This window comes from Nicotiana attenuata, unplaced genomic scaffold (genome assembly GCF_001879085.1).
Source record: "Nicotiana attenuata strain UT unplaced genomic scaffold, NIATTr2, whole genome shotgun sequence".
NCBI lineage: Eukaryota > Viridiplantae > Streptophyta > Magnoliopsida > Solanales > Solanaceae > Nicotiana > Nicotiana attenuata.
The window spans coordinates 355,722-382,068 of NW_017670500.1; the positions used below are offsets into that span (position 1 = coordinate 355,722).

Here is a 26,347-nt window from a genome sequence, read left to right on the forward strand (position 1 = left end):
TTTAATTTATAACTATTTCTAAAATATTTTTATAATTTTATCTTTTTAAAGGTATTATTTCAAAGTTGAACTTAGAACTTTTCAATGTTCTAATAAGTTTTATAGAATTATTTATTAGTTTTTAGAGTTGCCACTTGGGATAGGATTGGCTTTTTGTGTCCCAAGTCATCGGTTTAACTTGAATCCCAAATCGAGAAAAATTTTGACTTCCCAGTCGGAGTCTGCGAACCAGAAATTCTGACTAAGGAATTCTGTTGACCCGAGGGAAGGTGTTAGGCACCCCCGGATCCCGTGGTTCTAGCACGGTCGCTTAAACTATTAAAATTGGCAAGAAATTCGATTTTAATACATGTCATCCTATAGTGCAATTTTTTAGAATTATTTACCGCTTTTAATTAAATTTTTAAGAAAATTGAACGTCGTTTAATAAACGTGTTTTTGGATCACGTCACATGAAATGCACCCGGATCCTCGACACATTCTTATTCAACATTTTGGGATTTGGATTTGGGTTGCATGAAATGCACACCCGTATTTAGGAAGGTAAAATTATTAAAAGCGTGCCTAAAGCGACTAACGTGTTATTATCTTTGTGGGAGGCCGTGAAAATTCGCTAAACGGCACGTCCCGAATTCTAAGTATTTTAATAGGAACATTTAAAGAGGCCCCCGCAATTTATGGGTTTTATTTGGCACGGCTCACCTCATTTTATTATTTAAAGGCCATCCTAGAGCAAACTAGGATTTTCTATTGGATTTGTCTCTAAGGGGCTTAGTTGATTGGCATTAAGAAATTCGGGCTTCAAGTTCAAGTCCGAATTCAAACATAAGGGAAAACCTCTTAATTTGAACCCGCTACCTAACTCGAAAGCCCAAATTTATGTTACAAAATTAATCCTAATGATCTTAATGTAGATTTCAGCCTTCAGCACTTCGACATTGAATTTTAAACTCAGCCCAATTAAAATAACAGCAGAATTAAATTGTCCTGTGGGCTGATTCCCGCCTGGGCCAATTGACCCTAGCCCAATTAGGAGAGTAAGTGGGTCTGGACTGAACCTTGCATTAGTAATGTTAATGTCCAAGCAAATAGTATGGGCCATCAGCCCTGGGCTTATGATCAGGCCTAAACAAATTACTAAAGTGACTTCAAATAGTTCAACTCCTTGATTAGCATAACAAGTAAAGGAAATTTTCAAATTCAAAGTAGATGTTCGTTCTGTTTTGATTTTTGATGTTCAGATCTACACTGACAGAACCTTGTCAACAATAAGTGAATTTAACAATTGAATTAACACAATCAAAACTCAGTCGTGACATAGAAGTGTTACTCCGATTTTAAGCTAGAGTGTAAATAGCTTGTGGCGTGTTTGGCATGGATTAGCATACATACTCATTCTAGTGCCTGTTTGTTTTAGCAATCCTTTTAACTCAATGACTGAAAGACTGAATTTAAATGAGCTAAGAATGAATTTATAAGTCTGAGGTACAGTTCGTATGAACTAAAGAAAACTTAACCTAAATTCAAACCTCAAACTAAATTAATAATTAGACTAACCTTTATCATACTATAGCTAATACTACAATTTTAGTACTCATATAAGTCCAGCATAGTTCAACAGTCCGATACAAGTGATCGAAATGTACTGATAGTCTAAGCTCTAGTGCAAAAATCACAGCATTATAATTCTACATAGTCCTTAGTTGAATATACAAAAAAAAACACAGTAACATGCTGAATCTAGCTAAGTGTAATATGAAACTAACAAGGAGGACAGATAAGCAAATGTTTCACTTCATTCCCAATACTTGAAGGCTACAGGGATGTACCTGGAATGACAGCAAACAGAGAAGAAGGAAGATTCAGCAAGCAGATTTGAGTATTCAACGGGCTCAAACAGCAACACACAGTAGTAGGGAACTCAGTTGTAAACCCAGCAACAATATCGACTGCCCAGGACTAATTCCAACCCATAGATCACCCAAAAATAGCTTGAATACACCCAAATCAACTTGAAATTACACCCAGGAACACTCAAAAAGTTTCCGCAATCAGATCTTAAACTAGAAGAGGCACACAACCACTACAACTTGAAATTAAACCCAAAATCTCAACAGAACAGCATTTTTTTTGTTGAGTTTTCTGCTGTATTTTCCTTTTTTTTTGTTTTTTTTGAAGGAATTAAGATCTAAGAAAAATTTTGAACTATAAGAGTTCAGACTTTTGAACTTCTTTGGATTTGAAATTCAAATTTGGATGCTCAGATTTGCAGAAATTGTTTTGGGGGGAATTTTAGAAGCTAGAACTTTTGAGAACTTTTTCCAGGTTCTAAAACTTGCAAATGAAGGCAGGTAGGCTGCCTTTTATAGGTAGGAAAGGGGCAGGAAGATTCTAGAATTCACTCACTCATTTTCTCCCTTTTTATTTTCAGATTTTACTCATTAGTCCTAAAGTTTTGACTTGTTTCTCAAGCCACTGCATTAAGTTCTGAAATTTTAACTAAAAACCCACTTCTAGAAGAGTCTAGGGTGTCCTAACTTTATCTACAACATTATTCTTATTTAGGAATGCTTATACTACCCTTGTCTTTATTCCGAAATTACTGAGCCTACTCCAACTAAACCCCACCCTTTTAACTCAGTCATGATTAATCAACAAAATCTAAAACCTTTCAGCTATAACCAAACACTTCCTAAAAATGGATTAATCAATCTAACTAATTCTAATTAGAGCTGAAATTAATTCTAGTTGAACTATGTTCTAAGGCTGGTAATAATGAACAAACCAACAAATGAACTATAATATAAAGAACAGGAGGAAAATTATCAGCAAACATGAATTAAACAAATTAAAATTATAACCCTAAGATACTAAAATCAAATTAACAAGAACAACTCGCTGAAAAATCAAATCCTAAAAACCCTAATTTTAATTCAAGAACGAAAATCAAATCAAATCAGAAATTATATTATGAACAAAACTAAATAACTCACTGATTTACTCCTAAATTCAAATCAGAAATCAAATCAAACCAAGAACAAGACAAAAATCAAATCAAATTAATGCCCTAAATTAATCCTAAGACCAAAATGATGGATCAAAAGAGAACAAAACAGAATTCCAAAAAAATAACAAGTAACGAAGAAGAAAAATCCTAAGAGCATTCACTGATTTAGCTAAACAAATACTAAAACAAGATTAAAATAAGAAAAGAAAAATACCTTGATTAAAACTGATTCCGGCCAAGCCCTTGCAAAATTTGGACTGAAACTTGTCCTTAATCGTGTGTTTCCATGAGAAACACAATGATTAAGGACTATCACAGTCCAAAATAGAACGAACTCCAAAATTTTGAAAATTAGGGTTTCGAGGTCAATTTTGATCTGAAACTCGAGGAGATGTAGGAGGATTTGAACGAAGATGGCCATGGATTTGGAAAGAGGGACTTGGGGAGAATAGATGGTGTAAAACTGGGGCTGTTTGGTGGTGGCGCCGCCGTGGGCGGCGGAGGCGGCGCCACTGTTTTTGATTATTCGAGGAGATAGGCTCATATTCGAAGGAAATCAAAGGCGGATATAGAACGGGGAGGTGAAGGAGAGGGGGTGGTGTAAATTTGGAGGCATTTGGAGCTCCGCCGCCGCCGTGGGCGATTTCCGGCGGCGTAGTTAGGGCGGAGCCGGCGAAGGAGGTGGGGGTACGAGGAAGAAGGAAAATGTCTCTAGGGTTTCAATAATTTCAGACACTTTTATTAAAAATGAGGATCGATCATGAGCCGTTAGATCAAAGAGGATAGATGGCCCAGATTTATTGACGCCAAACGGTGTCGTTTTGTTATCCTGGGGACTGGACCGGGTAATTCAGGTTGGGTTTGGTCCAATTTAACCGGATTTGGGTTTTGGGTTTCGATTTTATGGCCCAAAATGAAGACCCATTATCTTTTAATTCCTTTTCTTTTGATTTTTGTTCATTTATTATTTTTTTGAATTTTGTTAAATGCAAAAATAAAAGTAAAAACCCAAATTAACTCCAAAATTACACTAATTAATTTTCAAATAAACTAATTCCTAATTCAAAAAGCAAACTAAGATAAATTAAAAGTATAAATGCGAAAGAACCATTTTTGTTATTTTCTTTATTATTTTTTTTCACTAATAAAAATGCTAAAATTGGAACCTAAATGCTATTTTTATATTTTCGAATTTTATAAAAAATGCACAAACAAAAATTCAAACAAAACACAAAATCATGCAATTAATTCCTAATAAAAGAAATATCCTAATTCTAATGAATTCTATAGGAGTAATTTAAGCGCGGCAAAAATCACGTGCTTACAATATTGCCATTTTTGTTAATGTCGTAATAATAAAAATTATAAGGCATTCCCTTGAATATCTCCTTGCAATTTTTTTTTTGTTTTTAAATTTGACTCTTTAGAAGATTTAAGTTACAATTATATCATATATTTACAAGAAATGATATATATATATATATATATATATAATTTACAAGAAAATGTCTTAGATAAAAAAATTTCAAAAAAAATAGCTCGGACCACTTAGGCCCGTTTAGGCCAGTGGGCCCGACCTATTTAGCCCGGGACCGTGTGGGCTTAGGCCCACAACAGGCCGGTTCCATCCTTTGGGACTATTTGGCCGCCAGAGCCCAGCCCGCCAAAGCCCAGGCCCGTTAGGCCCGGCCCGTTAGGCCCATTTAGGCCCGCGCCCGACCTAAAATACAGCATTACATAAATAGCAAAAGCTAGGGGAAATATACTTCCATTAGCATCTATTCCAACGATGATCAACAATTTAATAACATACTTTCCATAGAAATGAGTGCCGTCTATAGATATTACCGGCCGGCAATGCACAAAACCATCAATTGCTGGTTTAAATGCGCAGAACACATATCTGAATATATGTTCTGGTATTCCCGGACTCTGCTCAAGCTTCCATTCAACAACATTCCCGGGGTTAAAGTATTACAATGCGGCCATGTACCTGGGTAGAGATACAAATGACTTATCCCAGTTACCATAAACAATTTTAAACGCACATTTGCACCCGAGAAATGCCTTTCTTTTGGTAATGGTACACCGATATTCCTGGTGGGCAGATGTAATACACTCTTTGATCTTGTACCTTATGGACGCTTCAATGTGTGGAATCAAAACAAGAGAAATCAAGTCAACATCCAAGTTAAAGTGATTCCCACTGAATGTGTCCATTTCACAATTGTAGGTGCCAATGTATTTATCCATAACCCACATATTTATTTTCTTCTTCCTCGCATGCAGCATCCAATTGCAACCCATAAACCATCTACGAAAAATAAACTTGTATACATCCGGAGATGACTCCCATACCATCATCTCACGACACTCTTTTACGCTGTACATTTTCACCACCCTGCTTAGGCGCGCTTTATCAGGAAAAAGCATGCCCTTTGACAGCACCGTTGGTCTAGATTCATCCCACATTGCTGTCCGAATTTCGTAAATATCCTTGTGAGGGCATCCACATCCAGCATACTTGGCAAATGATCAAGGTAGGGAATCTCCCTTGAATGAAACGACACGTGGGACTCGTACACTCTTGGTCTAATGGGAGGTAGAGCATGGTTCCTCGTCAAATCAGGTTCAACATTCTCTTCCTCCTCATCATCACCCTCGTCCGGGAAGGGTTTGTCATCTCCAGACTCATCGGCATTGTTGTCATAATCACTATTCTCTTCCTGACTCCGCGCATCTGCCAGATCCCGATTAAATATGTCGTCTTCGGGCAATTGAGTAAGGACAAGACCATCAAATTACTCATTTTCACTGCACAACCAACAAAATAATGAGTTACTCAAATTGATCCAAACTTTACATATAACTTTATATATTCACTTACAAATCATAATGTGTTGATATCCCAGATGCACATTATCTTGTTGATGATGACTCCGGATGGACCACCATGATCCAACACACCAAAACTAGGCATATTCCAACTGGTCGTTGGTTCATAACTTGTATAATTCATATCTAGTCGGTACCCTCTGTGGAATATATGAGTGTTAATGCAAATTCAATACACAAAAATATACATCGTAAGACAAAGAAAAATTGATGTTTACCACTCGGCTTGTGGATTGTGTAAACTAGGGGAGAAATTACTTTCAGCCGGAACCTGTTCGGCTAAAACTGCTCCAAAATAACCACCCGATGATTGAGGGATATCCCTACTTTGCGCAACCTCATTATTGCGAACGTCTTCGACCTTGACCTACATTTCTAATAGTTTTATCACAATAAATTCCCGATATTCATCCGGAGTCCTCAAAAAATCTTTCAGAGTTTCATCATCTTCGATGTTAAACTCAGCATAACAAGCAACCCCTTGCGGAGTTACAGAATACGGATATCTTCCGGTTACTTTAATATTCATCCAACGTTTGCTCACACTCATTTTTTTACATAACAACGATACCAATGTATCGTACTCCATAATAAGTGGCAACTTAACATAACACTATGGAGATAAACTATAGCTTACTGAGTTATTCGTCACCGCAACCTCACCCCCCAAATATAATGAAACCCTAATTCTTCGCTCTTCAGACATTATGAAAAAATGCAAAACAACTTAACGAAGAAATATTTCACAAGACTTGAGAATATTTTTGAATGGATTTTTTACAAAATTCCTAACGTCTTTAAATAAGGCAAAAACCAATCCGGGGGGTCGAATTTTTTGAGGTATAGCGCCTTAAATACCCATTTGAATTATTGTTATGTCGGTTAAGCCCAGAACAATTATTGGTGGGCCCACAGAATAGGTATAACATGGTAAGGAAGAGCTTTATATATATAGCGCCTTTTAAAAGGGCGCTATACTTAACTGGGCAAACTGCCGTTAAGGTATAGCGCCTTTTAAAAGGGCGTTATATATAAAACGGTCACCGTATTTTTTCTATATACATTTCGGTTCTTTGAGTCCAAAAGAACCACATTTTGATTCTGGACTCGTTATGAAAGCATGTCACTAAGAATAATGAGAAGTTGCAGAGTTAAAAAATTTGCAAGTGTCAAAGTGGGCATTTGGACATAAGAATTGTAAAATTCCAAAAAAAAAAGGAATTTCAAGTGAAACAACAACAACATACCCAGTATAATCCCACAAGTGTGTTTGGACATGAATGAAATTTTGGGTTGTTTTTAAATTTTTGTGAGTGATCCAAGTGAGAACTTTGAAAAATAGCTTTTTGGAGTTTTTCAATTTTTCGAAAAATCCCAAAATTCATCTTCAAGTGACAAATTAAAATTTTGTGTCCAAACACTGATTTCGAAAAAAGTGAAAAACTTCTTATGTCCAAACAGGCTCAAAATGTGTCAATTTATTTTGGAATAACTAGAAAAAAAAGAAGTGCCATGTAAAATGAACCCAAATCACAAATTGGGGGGGGGGGGGGTGCAAAACTTTTTCAATAACCTATGTTCATTATTTGGCGTAAGAACTTGGTAGGGCAGTTAGACTTGGTCTTTTCTCTTCGAGCAGATAACGAATAATGGGTGCGGAGAGTTGCATAATTAACAAAGTAAACTTGAAAAGAAATGGAGTCCACGACGAAGTTACAAGGTAGGTGAGAATTGAATTGAGATGGACCAGTACCACTGTTAAAAAAAAAAAAAAAGTATTATAAATAGTAAAAAGAAGAAAAAGTATTATACATGGCGTGTCTGACAAAACGCGTCAGAGATTCCCCTCAGTGTTCACCTAATATACCATCATTACTTATCTCAAAATAGGAATAAATAAATAAAAGTATCATCTACAGTTTTTTACGTTCAAATTTCTCTATCACCCGTTCACAAATATACTTGATTTAGTAATTCTATCAAGAATCAGAACAAAACATGTTAAAATATGTAATAAGTACTAGAAATGTGTAGCTTAATTTTTCAGACCATTGATCTCACAATTAATTCCACTCAAAGCACTAATTACACCCTTAATTAATTTTCCCTTTTCGCATAATAAATAATACGAGAAGTAATGAGCAACCAGCAGCAAAATATTGACCGCGTCAACTCTTAGCATAAAACGAGGAATGAAAATTGGAATAAAGAAATGAAAGCTTTCATTCATGTCCACCAACCATCTCTACTTTAGTTATAGTTTCTCTCACCCAAAACTCGGATCCTTCTTCTTTCTTCTTCTTCTTCTTCTCTTTGATCCTCTTTGTCTCATTTCATAATTATAAAGCTCCAATTTCCCCAAAATTCGTACTGTTTGTTCTTGCACCAAACTCCTCCCTTTTTCGTTTCAGTTTCCTAGCTAGGACAATGTGTTGGAAGCTTCATACTCCCTTTTAACTTTCCTCTCCTGTTATATAGGTTTTTCTCTTTTCTATCCTGTTTTTCCAAAAGGATTGTATTTTTTGCTGGAACCCAACGTGCATTTTTATATATTAGTATCAAATTATTTGTTACAATATTGGACGTTATAATTAATCAGGAAGACGTGATAGTATGGAAAGCTATTTGAATGAGAATTTTGGAGGAGTGAAGCCGAAGCACTCGTCGGAGGAGGTGCTGAAACGATGGAGGAGCCTTTGTGGTGTCGTCAAGAACCCTAAACGTCGTTTTCGTTTCACTGCTAATCTCTCCAAGCGTTATGAGGCTGCTGCTATGCGCCGTACTAATCATGTATCTATTCCCTTCTTTTCTCATTTTTATATTTTGCTGCATTTCATATGATTTTTTGTCTCTGCTGGAAAGAAATTCCATGAGTTTCACCACTTCAATTGCCGCTAGACTACACCCTTGGTGCTTCATTTTTCTCTTTCTGTTTTTCAATATGATAGGAGTATCATAAATGTTTATTGTGATTAAAGTGGTAGTATATACGCTTGAGAATAAACTTAGCTTATGTGTGTTTTCCAAAGCATAGTCATATTGTTACATATGATTAATAAAAATAGTCTATACTTACATGAATTACTCATATTGTTACATATGATTAATGTAACCAACGAGTGTTACTAGTTTTTGATTGAGACGTAATTTATTGACTGCTATGTTTTGAGGATACATGTAAAATGGCTGAATAAAATGAGTTTTTAGCAGACCTGCTGAATTGGGGATGCATTTGAATTTGCAACAACATGGTGATTGGATTGAGTTGGGATGCATGTAAAATTTTGCTTCACCAATTTCATATCCTAAAACCAGGTTAATTTGGCTAAGCCATCTGTTTTATGTGTTACAGGAGAAACTGAGGGTAGCAGTGCTGGTTTCCAAGGCTGCATTTCAGTTCATACAAGGTGAATTTTGTTTTCTTTTCTCTGTCTAATCATCTCTTAAGATGTTCTTTAGATTAATTCTCTGAAATTGCAGGCATGCAAGCAAGTGATTACAATGTCCCTAAGGAAGTTGAAGATGCTGGTTTTCATATTGACCCTGAGGAGCTAGGATCCATAGTTGAAAGTCATGATCTGAAAAAACTGAAATTTCATGGAGGAGCAAATGGGATTGCAGATAAGCTGGCCACGTCAAGTACTGATGGACTATCTACTGATAATGAAACTGCTCTAACCCGCAGACAGGACATTTTTGGAGTTAACAAATTCCAAGAAAGTGAAGCTCGGAGCTATTGGTTGTTTGTCTGGGAAGCCCTTCAAGACATGACTCTCATGATCCTTGGTGCGTGCGCTTTTGTTTCTCTAATTGTTGGCATTGCAATGGAGGGATGGCCCATAGGGGCTCATGATGGTCTTGGTATTGTTGCTAGTATTTTGTTGGTGGTGTTTGTTACAGCAACAAGTGATTATCGTCAATCCTTGCAGTTCAGAGACCTTGACAAAGAGAAGAAGAAAATATGTATCCAGGTTACTCGGAATGGATACAGACAAAAGTTGTCCATATATGATCTAGTTCCTGGTGATATAGTTCATCTTGCGATAGGAGATCAGGTCCCTGCTGATGGACTCTTTCTTTCAGGATTTTCTGTTTTAATTGATGAATCCAGTTTGACTGGAGAAAGTGAGCCAGTAATGGTCAATGCTCAAAATCCTTTTCTTCTTTCTGGAACCAAGGTCCAAGATGGATCTTGCAAGATGTTGATTACAACAGTTGGGATGAGGACTCAGTGGGGAAAACTGATAGCAACTCTCAGTGAAGGTGGAGATGATGAAACTCCATTACAGGTTAAACTGAATGGAGTGGCAACAATCATTGGAAAAATAGGCCTTTTCTTTGCTGTTGTCACTTTTGCAGTACTCTTGCAGAAGATGTTTGGCCGAAAACTGCAAGAGGGATCCCACTGGAGCTGGTCCGGGGAAGAAGCGCTGGAAGTCTTGGAATACTTTGCCATTGCAGTTACTATCGTGGTGGTTGCAGTTCCTGAGGGACTTCCCCTGGCTGTGACATTAAGCCTTGCCTTTGCCATGAAAAAGATGATGAATGATAAAGCACTTGTCCGCAATCTAGCGGCTTGTGAGACAATGGGATCAGCTACAACCATCTGTAGTGACAAAACTGGCACACTAACAACAAACCGCATGACGGTAGTGAAAACATGCTTCTGTATGGATGCCAAAGATGTGAGCAAACTAGGTGATGCATCTGCACTTTGTTCAGAAATGCCAAATTCTGCGCTCAAAACTTTGCTGCAGTCGATTTTTAACAACACTGGTGGAGAAGTTGTAGCTACCAAGGGCAAGAAGAATGAGATATTGGGAACCCCGACTGAGACTGCTATATTGGAGTTTGGTTTAGCACTTGGTGGAGATTTCCAAGCAGAACGACAAGCGGGAAAACTTGTGAAAGCTGAGCCATTCAACTCTACTAAGAAGCGGATGGGTGTGGTGCTTGAGCTTCCTGAAGGAGGTTTAAGGGCTCATACCAAAGGTGCTTCAGAAATAGTTTTGGCTGCCTGTGACAAAGTAATCAACTCAAATGGTGACGTTGTTTCCTTGGACGAAACAATAAGAAATAATCTTAATGCCACCATTGAACAGTTTGCCACTGAAGCTCTTCGTACCTTGTGTCTTGCCTATATGGATTTGGAAAATGGATTCTCTCCTGATGACGATATTCCAATCTCTGGGTACACTTGTATAGGAATTGTAGGTATAAAGGATCCCGTTCGTCCTGGAGTCAAGGAGTCTGTTGCACTTTGCCGTTCGGCAGGCGTGACTGTTCGGATGGTCACTGGAGATAACATTAATACTGCAAAAGCCATAGCTAGGGAATGTGGTATACTGACAGAGGATGGTATCGCCATTGAAGGACCAGTTTTCCGAGAAATGAGTCAAGAGGAAATGCTAAAAGTGATTCCCAAAATTCAGGTACTGTACTCATTTTGGTTTACTAGAGAATGAAGTCATTGTAGCAGAGAAGTCTTCTGGAAAAGTTTTACCCTTGGTATGATTTCTAGTTTAAGACTACATTCTTTTTTACTTCTTCAGGTGATGGCTAGATCTTCACCGCTAGACAAGCACACATTGGTAAAGCAATTGCGGACAACATTCAATGAAGTTGTTGCAGTCACTGGTGATGGAACCAATGATGCTCCTGCACTTCATGAAGCAGATATTGGATTGGCAATGGGCATCGCTGGAACTGAGGTGAATACAATTGTTTCATTCTTTTAGTTCATTCCCACCACAATCCTTTACTTGTCTGGATTCTTAATGAAATACCAAATTCTCATTGAGTGATGTGGTTAAAGGTACAATCAATTTGTGGATTATAAGTACCATAGGACTTTAAATAGAAAACAGGAGCATTGAGTCACTATATGCTTTTGCATTTTACTATTTGGATCATGCTTTGTTAAATAGGTAGCAATTCTAATGCTTGCAACAACAGCCCCGAAAAATTCTGTTTGCTAGTGAGGGAATTAAAGGACTATTACCTGATCAAAAGAACTTCATGAAAAATAAGATGGGAATATCTGTCTCTGACTTGTGAGAAAAACAAAAAGGAATAGTATTAAGTCCCACTTAGCTGTCGAGCTTCTAAGACCACTGACTCTGTTTGCAAAATTTGCCAGATCAAACGGTTAAATTGAGATGTAACATTATTGACTTCTGGTTTCAGGTTGCCAAAGAGAGTGCTGATGTTATCATACTGGATGACAATTTCTCCACAATTGTTACAGTGGCCAAATGGGGACGCTCAGTCTACATAAACATTCAGAAATTTGTTCAGTTTCAGCTAACAGTAAATATTGTTGCATTGATAGTTAATTTCGCTTCAGCTTGTGTGACAGGTCAGGAGCCTTTTCCTCTGCTTTACCATTCTTTTACCATTCTTGAGTTTAGTTATATTTGCTGAATAGCCAAAAAAATGCTATGTTTCACTCATTCCTATGTTTTTTCTTGAACTATGCCTCAGGAAGCGCTCCCCTTACTGCTGTTCAACTTCTGTGGGTCAACATGATCATGGATACCTTAGGAGCACTTGCTCTAGCTACAGAGCCCCCTAATGATGAACTAATGAAAAGAGCCCCCGTAGGGAGGAAAGGAAATTTTATCAGCAACGTCATGTGGAGGAATATCTTGGGCCAATCCTTATATCAGTTTTTAGTTATATGGTTCCTTCAGGTATATGGGAAAACAATATTCCGTCTTGATGGCCCGGATGCTAACCTTACCCTCAACACAGTTATTTTCAACTCATTTGTCTTCTGCCAGGTAAATTATAAAGAACATTTCTGTAATTTAAGTGAAATTGTGTGGTGTTTTAGTATCAAATACCGGTCGAGGACAAGCTCCAGTGGTTTACATTATACATCTGTTTGATTCTAAATGCAGCTTTTCAACGAAGTAAACTCGCGAGAGATGGAAAAAGTTGAGGTTTGGGAAGGCATACTGGATAACTACGTATTTGTGACAGTTATCGGTGTGACTCTTTTCTTCCAAATCATAATCATCGAATATCTGGGGACATTTGCCAACACCACTCCCCTCTCATTTGGCCAATGGTTCCTAAGCGTATTTTTCGGGTTCTTGGGCATGCCAATTGCTGTAGGCTTAAAGAAGATAGAGCTATGAAGTTCATGAAGTAGTGGTGCCAGATATTTTGTACAATCACTTGAAGGAGGAGCTGTTCATAGTAACTCACTCTAAGTGGTAGCACAAAAACCTCTTGCCCCTCAACTAGGAGGAAAAGAAGTGACCATTCTTGGTGCATTGTAACATCACTAACACAGTTGTAAGATACCAACTTTTCTTCTATTTCCCTAGTTTTTCTTTGTATTGAAGAAACAAAAGTATCTGGGGCTTAGGTTGTCATGCTCAAGCTTGTAAAGCAACTTCTTGTAGTTTACATCAATTCCAGTGCATAGAAACAATGCTGCTCTTTCAAACAACTTGTTCTGTGACTGCCCATTTTAACTGCTGATCATGAGGATATTTTTGCTTTAAGTTTTTGTTCAATATATATTAAATCCAAGCATTGATTATCACTGTTTTATCTATTGCTAAGTAGGTGGAGTTATTTTCGCATATATTTGCACATGCTATCATAGTCTAGTCATTTGGTTTTAGCTCATAAGCACATTACTGTGTTATTTCTCGGTCCACCGATTGGAATATTATTTCTTTTTAAATTAACTACATCCCTTGAAATTAAGAAACACCCAACAGAAAGTATTTAGATGTAGGCATACTATTCATTCTTTCTCTAAGTCTGGTATGTTTTCAAGCCTATGTGATGTGGCTATGATATTGAGAAATCTCACCAATCTTTTTCATTCCACCAAGATAATCTACGTCTTTTTTTGTTTCATTGTACTCTTTTGTGCTCTGTTTTTTGGTTCGCACCCTGTTTTAAGGTATCCGTATTAGGGTCGCGATTAATTTGAATCCGCTCATTATAGTGCTTTTAAAGAATATGTACATTCCAAATGCATGTTTTGTACTCCTCCTAAAATGCAATGACCCAATATTTTGGAAAATAAAGACATTAATTTCTTTGGTTACAAATTTTAAATCTATTTGCAACAATGTATAGCTAACTCCAAGCCGAAAACCAGGGGATATAAGTTAACAAAGTTTTTAATATTTAATTTGTGATTAAAAGATAGCAAGTGATAAGTAGAGGTATTTATTGATCTAACCAGCTGTTATCAAATCAAATAAAATCATACTACTTCTTAATTTGGAAAGAGCAGTGTGTTGGTAGGTGTAATAATTGCGAGAGAGCAAAGGCGTGAACCGCGTGCAACAACTGAATTTGGATTGTAATGAAAAAAAAAAAATACAGAAAAATACATAGGAAATTGACCACTGATGGCTTAAAACACCCCACGTTTAACTTACTCGACAGGGGCAGAGATACCAAAATATTGGCGTTGCATTTGATCTGACACGGATATCATATCATTAAAGTCTTACATCTACTTGTAGTCTCAACTTGTTCACCAAATCAAATTGGATCGTCCCTTTTGCCTTTGAATAATCAACCCAACAATCATTTGAGCTCGAGCTTTTAATAGTTACAAGAAGAAGTTGGCATTTGACAGCTGCCATGTACATTTGCTGTGTAGTACATAATTTCTACCATTACAAAAAATCTTGGTGGATTAGAGAGAGCAAGTGAACCAAGTAAATCGAAACCAGTCCACTTTCTTCATCTTTGTTGGCTGTGTTGTCTTCAGGTTGGTAAATTATATTTGATTCTTACTCTTTTTTAGCTAAAACATGTTGGTGTTACTGCATTTCTAGCTGTTCTAGCTGTTCGTCTTTCATAAATTCAAGAGTTTCACCTCTAGTTACGGATTACTAAACCACCTGCCGAATGTTAAACTAATTATTAGGACTAATATCCTATGGTGTATACTATACTAGGCTTGTTTTGAGCATTCTAATCTTCTCAAACTTATAGCCTGTTTAGCCAAGCTTCTTTTTGGCCAAAATTACTTTTTTTTTGGCCAAAACAAAAACTGAGGTGTTTGGCCAAGCTTTTGGAAGGAAAAAAAGTGCTTTTGAGGAGAAGTAGAAGCAGTTTTGGAGAAGCAGAAAAAAGTAGCTTCTCTCCAAAAGCACTTTTTTGAGAAGCACTTTTGAGAAAAATACACTTAGAAGTAGTTTTTTAAAGCTTGGCCAAACACTAATTGCTGCTCAGAAGTGCTTTTCAAACTAATTAGCCAAACACAAACTGCTTCTCACCAAAAGTACTTTTGACTTGTCAAAATAAGCCGATTTTTGCAGCTTGGCCAAACGGGCTATAATAGTGCCAAGGGCACGAGTTGGCACATATATTCGGCTAAAGGAACGTGACCATCGGTTCACACCGAGGGACGGGGTTGTTTCTGTAAACACTTAACTGCAGTTGTTTCTTTTCATAATGTTGCAGAAGGAAAGTTCAACAAATGAATAGGAAGAATGAGGAATTTCCTCGTGAAAGAACAGTACCAAATCCGCCTCCATTGCCAACTAACTTATATGAGAGCAGGTTCATACCAATGCGAAGAAGACGACACTGCTCCATTTTTAGTGCTACGAAGAATACGTGGGATTGCCTCTTTGATGAAGGTTACAGAGCTGATCTCTCAATTAATACAGATAACGGTGGCACCATCTATGCACATGCTAGTATTCTGGTAAATTCGAGATTCAATCCCAGTCGTTCGAAGAAGATAAAATGCAGGAACATGCGCTGAATCTATTGGTGCTCTCACATGCATATGTAGTCCCCCATCTAAAGCGAGAATGTGAGCGGCAGCTGCTGGAGCGAGGATTGATAACTACGGACAATGTGGTTGACATCTTTCAGCTTGCACTTTCATGTGATGCTCCGCGCCTTAGCCTCTTTTGTCACCGTTTTATGTTGAAACATTTCAAGGCTATATCTTCTACACAAGGATGGGAAGCCATGAAAAAAAGCCACCCTGTGCTTGAAAAACAGATTTTGAAATCTCTAAATGATGAGGATATTGTAAGTTGAATCCTAAATGATGTCAATCCTGTTTATGTTTTTTTTTCTCTCTTCTTTTTCTAACTCGATTTACATTGACCGTCAAAAAATTGTTCATTCTATCAGTATCTTTTAACCTGTTTTATTAGGTATTTTAAGTTTTGCACACTCGCAGTGTATCAATTTCTTACACCATCCGATTGACTTATAATAACATGTCATTCTTTATATCTAGCCTGATATAGTAACTTAGAAAGTAGAGTAGTTACCTATTATAACCTGTTAAATTGCATTATAGTGTAAAATTTATTTACGCTGTCGGTGAATATAGCTTAAATTCTTTAGCAGGTAATCTGTCTTATTTTTTAGGTTACTATATAATTCCACATTTTATAGACAACTAATTGTAGTTATACCTGATAATAACATAATCTCCTTATACTGTCAGTGTTTTGTAGTTGAACTATTTTCTAATTTGCTTGCAGAGGAAGAAGGAAAGAATGAGAAAAATCAATGAGAGAGAAGTGTATATGCAGCTATACGAGGCAATGGAAGCTCTAGTTCACATATGCAAAGATGGTTGTCAAACATGCGATAAGGTCTTGAAAAAAGATCAAACACCTTGTAAATATGCAGCATGCAAAGGGCTAGAATTGCTCATTCGTCACTTTGCAGGATGTAAGATGAGAGTTTCTAGTGGTTGCATCCACTGCAAGAGAATGTGGCAAGTTTTGGAACTGCATTCTCGCCTCTGTGCTGATTCGGATGTTTGTAGAGTTCCTTTATGCAGGTTCGTTAGACTTGTCTTTTGCCTGCTAATTGCTATAGATACTAGACGACAGAATACTTTTGTGAAAAATGATTTCCGATAAATGGTTTGTGAATATTTTCTTAAAAAATATGTATTACAGATTAATAATAATATAGCTAATCGTAAAATATTTTGATAAAATTGTGAGTACTAAAAATTACTTTGTGGGTAAGTATTTGTCTAAGTATATAATATGAAGTTAAAAGATTAGATAGTTGTAAGGAAAATGACTTCCGTCCATAAGTAACTGAAGTCATTTGTCCTTATTTTTTGGATGAAAATTTATAACCAAATGCGAAAATGGCTTACTTATAAAAATATCGTTTTTTTTTTGAAAAATAATTTCCACAATACCAAACCGAGAGTAAAATATATATGATAGAATCTGTGTACAGATCTAGTGCGATTGAGAAGAAAAATCAATGTAGAGAGAAGAGAACGAGAGAGGAGGAAGAAGCTTTCATAATCTATGTAACTAACTCTGTTAATACAGAGTATTAGTTATATACAGCTGGTTCACACGAGTCACATGTGTAGAATATGTAAAAGACTAAAATACCCCTGACTAACTAACATAACTACCACAACTAATATGACCCTACTCTAATACTCCCCCTCAAGATGGAGGGTGGAAGACATCCAACACTCCAAGCTTGGAAACTAAAACGTGATGCTGAGCAACAGACATACCCTTTGTGAGTAAGTCTGCAAGTTGAAGAGCTGAGGTAACATGGTGTGGTGCAACAACCCAGACTTGATTTTCTATCGCACAAAGTGACAATCTATTTCTATGTGTTTGGCACGTTCATGAAACATGGGATTCTCAGCTATTTTAATAGCTGCCTTGTTGTAACAGAACAATTGGACAGGTTTAGAGATTGGTATCCCTAGTTCGTCAAGAAGGCCTGACAACCCAGTTACTTTTGTTGCCACGGCTGCCATACTTCTATATTATGCTTCTGCTGAACACCTACTGACTATTTGTTGTTTTTTGATTTTCATGAGATCAGAGAACTCCCTAATTTGACAATATATCCTGTCACAGACCTCCTAGTCTTAGGGCAGGCTGCCCAATCTGCATCACAGTATGTAGTCAAGCTGTCAATTGGCTTTGCATACAGAAGAACTCCTAGACCGGGTGCTCCTTTGATATACTTGACCACCCTTAAGGCTGCATCCATATGAGATTGCTTTGGACATTGCATGAACTGGCTCAATGTTTGCACTGCAAAGCTAATGTCATGTCGTGTGATTGTTAAATACACGAGCTTCCCAATCAACTTCTGATATGCAGTGATGTCTCCTAATTCTGGATCTCCTAGCTTTCCTACATGAACATCATACTCTGCTGTGGTAAGCTTTTGATTCAACTCTAGAGGTGTTGAAATAGGCTTAGAACCACTTAGACCTACTCCTGAAATCAACTCAAGCGCATAGTTTCTTTGGTTCAGCAGAATCCCTTTTTGTGATCTGAGGACCTCAATACCAAGAAAGTATCTTAGTTCTCCCAAATCCTTCACCTTGATTTGTAATGTTTTCTTAGCATCATTGACTAGCTGAGGATTGCTTCCAGTGATTAATAGGTCATCTACATAAACTAGTATGATGACCATATCTGAGCCTTGTTTTTTGCTGAATAGAGAGTGATCAAATGTACTTGTATGTAGCCATGTGTGATCAAGGCATATGTAAGCTTTATGTTCCATTGTCTTGGTGCTTGTTTCAACCCATAGAGTGACTTTAGTAGCTAGCAAACCTTCCTCTCCCCCTGCCTATGAAAACCTTGTAGTAAGGCCATGTATACTTCTTCATATAAGTCACCCTGTAAGAAGGCATTGTTGACATCCATTTGATGCAAATTCCATCCTTTGCTGCATCAATACTGATAATGGTTCTAACAATTACCATATTTGCCACTGAAGAGAAAGTGTCATGGTAGTCTAGGCCCTCTTTTTGGTTGTACCCTTTAGCCACTAACAGGCCTTAAACCTTTCTACTTCTCCATTTGCTTTATGTTTTATCTTATAGACCCATTTTGATCCAATAGCCTGCTTCCCTGGTGGTAGATCAACCAACTTCCATGTGTTGTTTTCCTCTAGTGCACTTATCTCTTGTTGCATTGCCTGCTATCTTGAGCAGCTTCCTTAAATGAACCAGGTTCAGTGTATGCTAAGAAGGCCTTCAAATAAGACTGATATCCTACAGTGAGATTTGCAGATGGTAGTCCTTGCGAGATTGGATATAGACAGTTGCCTTTGAATTTCCCTTTTGTCACATAATCTTTTAGCCATATAGGTGTCTAGAGGGTCTTGTTGACTTCCTGACATCAATCACAACATCTTCTTCAGGTGAAAGGCCTCCCACTTCTTCAACTGCATCTGAAGCTAAAAGATCTGAATTAATGCTGTAGATATCTGCCTCAACCTGATTCTGTGATGATAAATGATCAACACTGTCTGTAGGTAATTCTTCAGGTAGCTGATTTTGTGGTTCTGTTTGTGTGATGATTGGAGATGTACTTTCAACTGGTGTGGGGATATTATGATAATTGGGTTGAGAGGTGTTAGGATTAGAAGGTATCTCAATGGGCATTAGTTCAGGAGGGTCTTATGGGCATATGTCATCTAGGTCTGAAGTCATTCCTTTGAAAGGAAATACCTGTTCTCTGAATGTGACATCTCTGCTCACTACAAATGCCCTGCTCTCCAAATCATACAACCTGTAGCCCTTTTGAGTTTCTGATATCCTATTAGTACAGTTCTCCTAGCTCTTGGAGCAAATTTATCTCCTTTTGGTAGGGTGCTTGCAAAACATAAACAACCAAATACCTTCAGATTCTCAATCTTAGCTAGCTTCTTATAAAGAACTTCATAGGGTGATTGCCTTGATAAAGTAGAAGTTGGCCACTTGTTTATCAAGTAAATTGCTGTTTTTACACAGTCTCCCCAGAATCTGTTTGGCAAGGAGCTTTGAAACTTCAAGGCTCTGGCTACTTTGATGCACAATTCCTAATGAAGTCAATAACTCATTACATTTTGAATTGAATAACTCAGTTCCATTATCAGATCTCAATCTTTTGACATTCAAACCAAATTGATTATGCACCATGGTAAAGAAATCCTTCAATACAACAACTAATTCACACTTGGATTGTAACAAACATAACCAAGTATATCTGCTAAAATCATCCATCAGAGTTACAAAGTAGTGTTTTCTGTCATATGTTGGTATCCTGTGAGGACCCCAAACATCTACATGAACAAGTTGAAAAATCTGATCTGTTCTACTAGTACTAGGCTAGAAAGGTAGTCTATTTTGCTTTGCTAAAGGACATATTTCACATCTATGTTGTAACTTGGTATCCACCTTATTCTTTAATAGAGGAATATGTTGCATTGCAACAGTTGAAGGATGACCTAATCTTATGTGCCAAAGTGATGAATCTTCCTGCATTTGCACAACACTTCCTGCTATAGCTGGGAATTCCCTATTGAGCTCCTTCTTCAGTAGATACAAACCATTGTGTTCTTTACCAATCTCCAGTAACTTCCAACTGTAAAGACCCTGAAATACACAGAAATTACGGAAGAATGTAGCACAACATGAAAACTTCTTAGTCAGTTTAGAAACCGACATTAAACTGAATTTAAAGTCAGGAACATGCAGTACATCTCTCGGTGTCAATCTAATATCTTCACATTTCCTGTATGTGCTACATGATATTTACTTCCTGGAGGTACTTGCACACCATTATTATTTTGGTTTTCAATCTTTCGCACATTATCTAATACTTCTTTATAAGGTGTAACATGATGTGAAGCACCTGTATCTATTATTCAATCATAATTAAATGCCTTGGACAACAATGAATTTATACCGGCCATTAGAGTATGACAGTCACCTGGATTAGGATCTGGTTTGTTCAAGAGTCCCAATAGCTGTTTGTATTGATCTTCTGTGAAGTAATGCCCCTGTATCTGAGTAGTGGTGTTAGAACTCCCTCTTTCTCCAGCTGGTACATTAGCATACCCCTTCACACCAGAGTTCTGAGGTTTTTTCTTGCTTTTAAAGTCTGGTGGATAATCTATAATCTTGTAACAGTTCTCCTTCAAATGACCTTTGTAACCACAGTAATCACATATGAGACCTGGTTTCCTTGCTGCCTTGAAACCTTCTCCTCTTTCAGCTAGCATAGTTAAAGGCTCCTTGTCTGAATTAGCTACACTAAGTGTTCGTTGACTCTCTTCCTGAACTGCTAATGCATATGCTTGTTCACAGTTAACAGGTGTTTTAAGTAGGATGTCGCTTCTCACATGACTGTAGCTTTCATTTAAACCAACAAGGAATTGGAACAAGCGTAAGTTTTTAACAAGGAATTGTGTCTGTACCCTGCCTCAAAGTTCCCATTGTCGTCCATAAGTGATAAAACCTAGTAAGGTTCGATTTGTTAAAACGTTCCTTAAATTCATTCCATATCTTCCTTGCATCTGATGCGTAGATGATGCTTGGCTGCAATTCAGCAGATACTGTGCGACCTATCTACGAAAGCACTACAGCATTACATCTTTCCCATTGATGCCCTAATTCTCCTCTGTAAGAGCTTTTTAGATAGGCTCCATCTATGAACCCTAGCTTGTTTTTCACCAACAATGTCATTCTCATCGATCTGCTCTATAGCGCGTAGTTTTCAGGTCCTATAAGTTTGATATCAATCAATGCTATTCCAGGAGTATCAGTTTGTTGTAAAAATAGTGGGTGAGTGTGATCAATTTGCAGATCTCTAGTTTCCGCCATGACAGGCCAGCTTGAGCTTCGAAAATGGCCGTCAATTGGAATTTTGAAACCTTCGATCCAATCTCAAATTGCCCGCTCTGATACCATGATAGAATCTGTGTACAGATCTAGTGGAGAACACGATTGCATGCGATTGAGAAGAAAAGTAGTACAGAGAGAAAAGAACGAGAGAGGAGGAAGAAGCTTTCATTATCTATGTAACTAACTTTGTTAATAAAGAGTATTAGTTATATACAGCTGGTTCACACGAGTCACGTGTGTAGAATAGGTAAAAAGACTAAAATACCCCTAACTAACTAACATAATTACCACAACTAATATGACCCTACTCTAATAATATAGATTACATCCTCCTTGACCTTGAGCATTAATTGAGTGAAAGATTGACGTTTGAACAGGAATTTCAAGCAGAGGAGGAGGAGACAGAAGAAGAAGGATGAAATAAAATGGAGAATATTGGTGAGAAAGATAGTAAGATCCAAGAGCATTTCGGGAATGCCATTCTTCTCATTAGAATGCTCATGATCATGTTCATGTGCATATAGTCAGTCCTATCAAAGTTAGAATTAATGAGCTAGACTGCAGTGAAGATAGAACACAAGAATCCATCAATAATCTTGTTGGTCATCATATAATATTTCATTTATTCCTTGCCTCAGATTTTTACTTTGTTAGAGCACTGAAAGACTGACCAATATCCTCCCGTCAGTCAACATTCGTAGTTCGACCAACATCTGATTCTTTATTGACAAATTCGTTTGTCGATAGCAATTTATTTCCACAATCTTTGAGTTTGTATTTCGTATTGTTGTTGATCATAACTCATAACGGACTCGAAAGCTAGAATTCAAGTATTTATCTTTTTTTTCTTTTTAAATATATCCATGCGCTCCCTGCCGTTTAATTTATTTTTGGATTGTTCTACATGCATTAATCTAATGCCTTAAGCGTTTATTTCGAATATCAGTAGACAGCAAAATTGTCTAACTTTTGGCTTCACCATATTGAAGATTAATTTCATCTATATATTGTTCACTGATTCTCTTGTAATAGTAAAGTCGTACAGTTATTTTTGTTAGGCAGAATACATGGGCGTTCACCTAAGCTTGCCCATTTTTTCCATTCGAACACCTAAACTAAGGGTAGTACCTATTGAGCACTTTAAGTTGAGATAAATTGTGTCAATCAGACACACGCTGCTGACATGGCAGTGTGTATAACACACCACTTGTGTTGAGCGCGTGAGAAGAAACAGATGCCTTTTTTCTATTTTGCTTCATTCTCCTTCTTCCTCCTTTGTGCTGCGCCATCTCCGCCACTATAACAGTTGCTTTACCACCATCATGCTTCCTCTACCCCTATGCTAATCACTCTACCTTTAAACTTCAATCCAGTGACCAAAAAATTACAGTCAACAGTAATTTTTTTCTTAAGAATACACTTTACATTCAATTAAAAAATGGTCATTTAGGAATGAAATAGGCGTTGACCGTCGCATAGCCACCACACCACCACCGCAAAGCCAAAGCCCCGACACCTGAGGACATTACGCGCATGACAATCGTAAGCAGTGATGGAGGTCGCTTCGCGATTTTTGGACAAACTACTAAAACACCCTTCTGGTGAGGGAACTACTGGGGCAATAGTAGGTTTGGTTGCTACTAGTAGGGGTAGTATATATTGGAGAATGCCTTCTCAAACATCACTATTTTCAGATTTTGAAAAAAAGAAAAGAAGAAAAGAGCAGCAACAACAATCCATCGATGATGTAGAGAAGATGGTAGCTGAACATGTAATGGTTAATCAGAAAGAGTTGTTGAGTTATGAGCTCAATAGGTACTACCCATAGTTTAAGTGTTCAAATGAAAAAAATGGACAAGTTTAAGGGGCTGCCTATGCATTCTGCCTTTTTTGTTACCTTAAGCAACTTAATTTTATCTACTATGATCGTAAAGTTATGATGATAGGCTATAATTGCGTATTTTAGTCGATTATTACACGCGAATTTACTGCACTTTAATTGAGTTTGCGTTTTAATCGCTAGTTTTTTGCACTAATTGTGTGTTTTATGCCTTGTAGGTGTGATTCCGAGCTATATAGATGTTATGGAATGAATTTAAGTGATTTGAAGCTTTGAAGTCTGAGTAAAAGCTCAAGGAATTAAGCCGGGATCGTGTTCGGGGGTCAAATTTGATAATTAAGTACGAACGAAGACTTGAGGAGGCATATTGCGCACTGTCTAGTAAAATAGACATAACTTTTTTCTCAAAACTCCATTTGGGCTCCACAATATATGGTTGGAAAGCTAACTCAAAGGGCTACAACTTTCATGTTTTACGTTTTTCCAAATTCCAAATGTAACAGGGTGAAAAACCGCGGTTCCACCGCGACCGCGGCAGAACCGCAGCAGAGTGTACTCGCGGACAACTGAAGAATTAGAGAGTATGTTTGGCCGCGGTTTGACCGCGACCACGGCAGGAAGCGAAAATTTTAGGGACTAAAGTGCAAAACATGGGATTTTAAGTCCTAAACCCTATATTAAACAAAGGAGGCCGGCCAAGAACAAGAAGGGGACATATTTTGGGCACAAATTAGACCTAAGGAGGCGGAGAGACACTACTTTAGAGTTAGACAACACCCTTGGAGGCAAGAACACATTGGGAGCAAGGCGGAGAATTCTTCTACGAGTTTTTTCCTTCCTCTTCCTATTTTTTTCATTGTTGGTTATGACTTTTAGTATTGTAGTTTTACATACTATTATGAATAGCTATTTTGTTATCTAGAATTTTGATAGAACCTTTTGTAGGATAAATTCTTGTTATGTTTTTATATAATTGAGCCATAGCTTTTCTCTATTTGTTCAACTACGTTTATATTGTGGTTGGTTGAAGAGCTCTCAATTAGTTGTGCCTATTTAGTATGCATAACTCGGGAGAGAGTGCATATTTAGGTAATTGTTGAACAACACCACTCCCAGAGTATATGAGGGATCAATAACCGAGGGTTTAAAGGTGGGATTAGGGATAACGAAGCCTTGGGTTCGATCTGAAGTGAGCTGTATTAAAAGCCAGCTAGCGTAGCTCGGGAGAGTGCGTCTAGTAAATTGTCGTAATTACTCGGGAGAGAGTTACGGTAATAAGAGTGCTCATGATCGGTAGAGAATACTTAGGCGAAATTATAGAAGACATATCGGGAAGGATTCCGACAATAGGGGAAATCATAACTCTAGACCTCCTTAATCTTTTCTATAACCCTCAGTATCGTTAGTTGTTAATTTACTATTTTAATTTGTTAGTTAATTATTTAAACAGAAGAATCTTAATATCTATAAGTTAGGAATTGTTCAAGCTTGTCTTCTTGGTGATAGTGAACAGCTGTAGCTAAACCTTAGTTCTCTGTGGGATTCGACTCCGCAACGACCGCATTGTCCTTTTTATAAGGCATAGTTGGGCGTGATCAAGTTACAAAAATTTATCCACTATAACCCAAAAACAGGCCTCATCCAGAATTAGTTTCTATTAGTGTTAATTACAGAGGCGGACCTACCCAATGGGTAGGGGTATATATATTTTGATTGGCACCCTAACATTAAATCTTAGCCAACTGCATTGATCGATTTAACTTTTAATGTGCTGTCTTGGTTAGATTTTGACTTTAGCATTTGCTCAAATTTTTATTCAATAGTGGTTTCCCGTCACTTTCAATTCTTGGGTCCTGACTCTAGTTAATTATATAGGTGAACGTATACAAAAGAATACAGAAACATACTATTACACATCGTTCATGAGATTGGAACCCAAACTTAAATTCTACAAGGTAAAAACAACCACCACAGACACTGCAATGTTAATTCTGTAAAAAATTGTTGATATACACGATTTTATGGTGCAAATAAGATACATACTAGTAGTAATTATCATAGTTTAGTTGAATAGCGTCTAAAAGTTTGGATATTTTTCGACATAAGTAGTAGACAGTATGATCAGTTTCAACTTAGTCTTTCATTTATTTTTCATGTTCGTTAGCATGAATTGATAGGCTCCAAGAAGAACAACAGTTTTTTCCCTTTCGGTAAGATAACTTTTCTGACTTTACCAACCAGTGGTGGATTCAGGATTTCAAAGGCATGGGTGCTCGTCGATAAAATTCTGAAAGAAGAGGAAAAATAAATTTACTGATGGGTGCTCACCCGATACTTATCTTAAAAATTTGATAATTGCTATGTAAATCTACTAATCATAGTTAAAGACAATGGGTGCTTAAGCACCCATATAGTTCCACGTAGATCCGCCAATGTTACCAACAAGGATTGTGGTGGAGTGATAAGTACTCCTTCATCCTTAACCAGAGGTCTCGAGTTCGAGCCCCTGGGCATGGAGTCGCCTTTGTTAGGGAGCACTTTACCCCCCAATGTGGAACTTCCCGGCGCGAATCCGGATTAGTCGGGCCCCAATATGGGTACCGGATACCGGGTGAAATTTTTTTTTTTTTTTTTTTTCTGACTTTTCTTGCACTTCATTCCACAGTTGTGAAGTAATTCTATATAATGGCTGTTTCAGAGCTAATTGGAGTGACACTTTGTCATATACTCCTAAACAAAAGGATGATCTACTAATGTCCCTTCATTGCTATTATGCAGACCAAGAGGACAGGTCACTAACTCTATGGATCAAAATTTCCTGCCATAGGAAATACATTCTAGCTAAAGCTTCAATTACACGTGTCTCTCCATATATCTATATCATGGCAAAAAATTAAGGATAAAAAAAAAGTTGTACAATAAAATGGTTCTCCACCATCCAATTATTATAGATTGTAACATCACTATGTTT

At 37.3% G+C, this 26,347-nt stretch overlaps 1 protein-coding gene and 1 pseudogene across 1 annotated transcript; both read left to right on the top strand.

Moving 5' to 3' along the window:
• Nucleotides 1-8,102: 8,102 nt before the first annotated feature.
• Nucleotides 8,103-13,454, top strand: LOC109240271 (calcium-transporting ATPase 2, plasma membrane-type-like). The gene is made up of 7 exons (XM_019406903.1): nt 8,103-8,692; nt 9,255-9,309; nt 9,383-11,334; nt 11,455-11,613; nt 12,089-12,260; nt 12,386-12,684; nt 12,805-13,454. Exons 1-7 carry the CDS (start codon nt 8,516-8,518, stop codon nt 13,042-13,044), a joined length of 3,054 nt encoding a protein of 1,017 aa, XP_019262448.1. The 5' UTR covers nt 8,103-8,515; the 3' UTR covers nt 13,045-13,454.
• Nucleotides 13,455-14,306: 852 nt separating this feature from the next.
• Nucleotides 14,307-22,535, top strand: LOC109240272 (annotated as a pseudogene).
• The last annotated feature ends 3,812 nt before the right edge of the window (nt 22,536-26,347 follow it).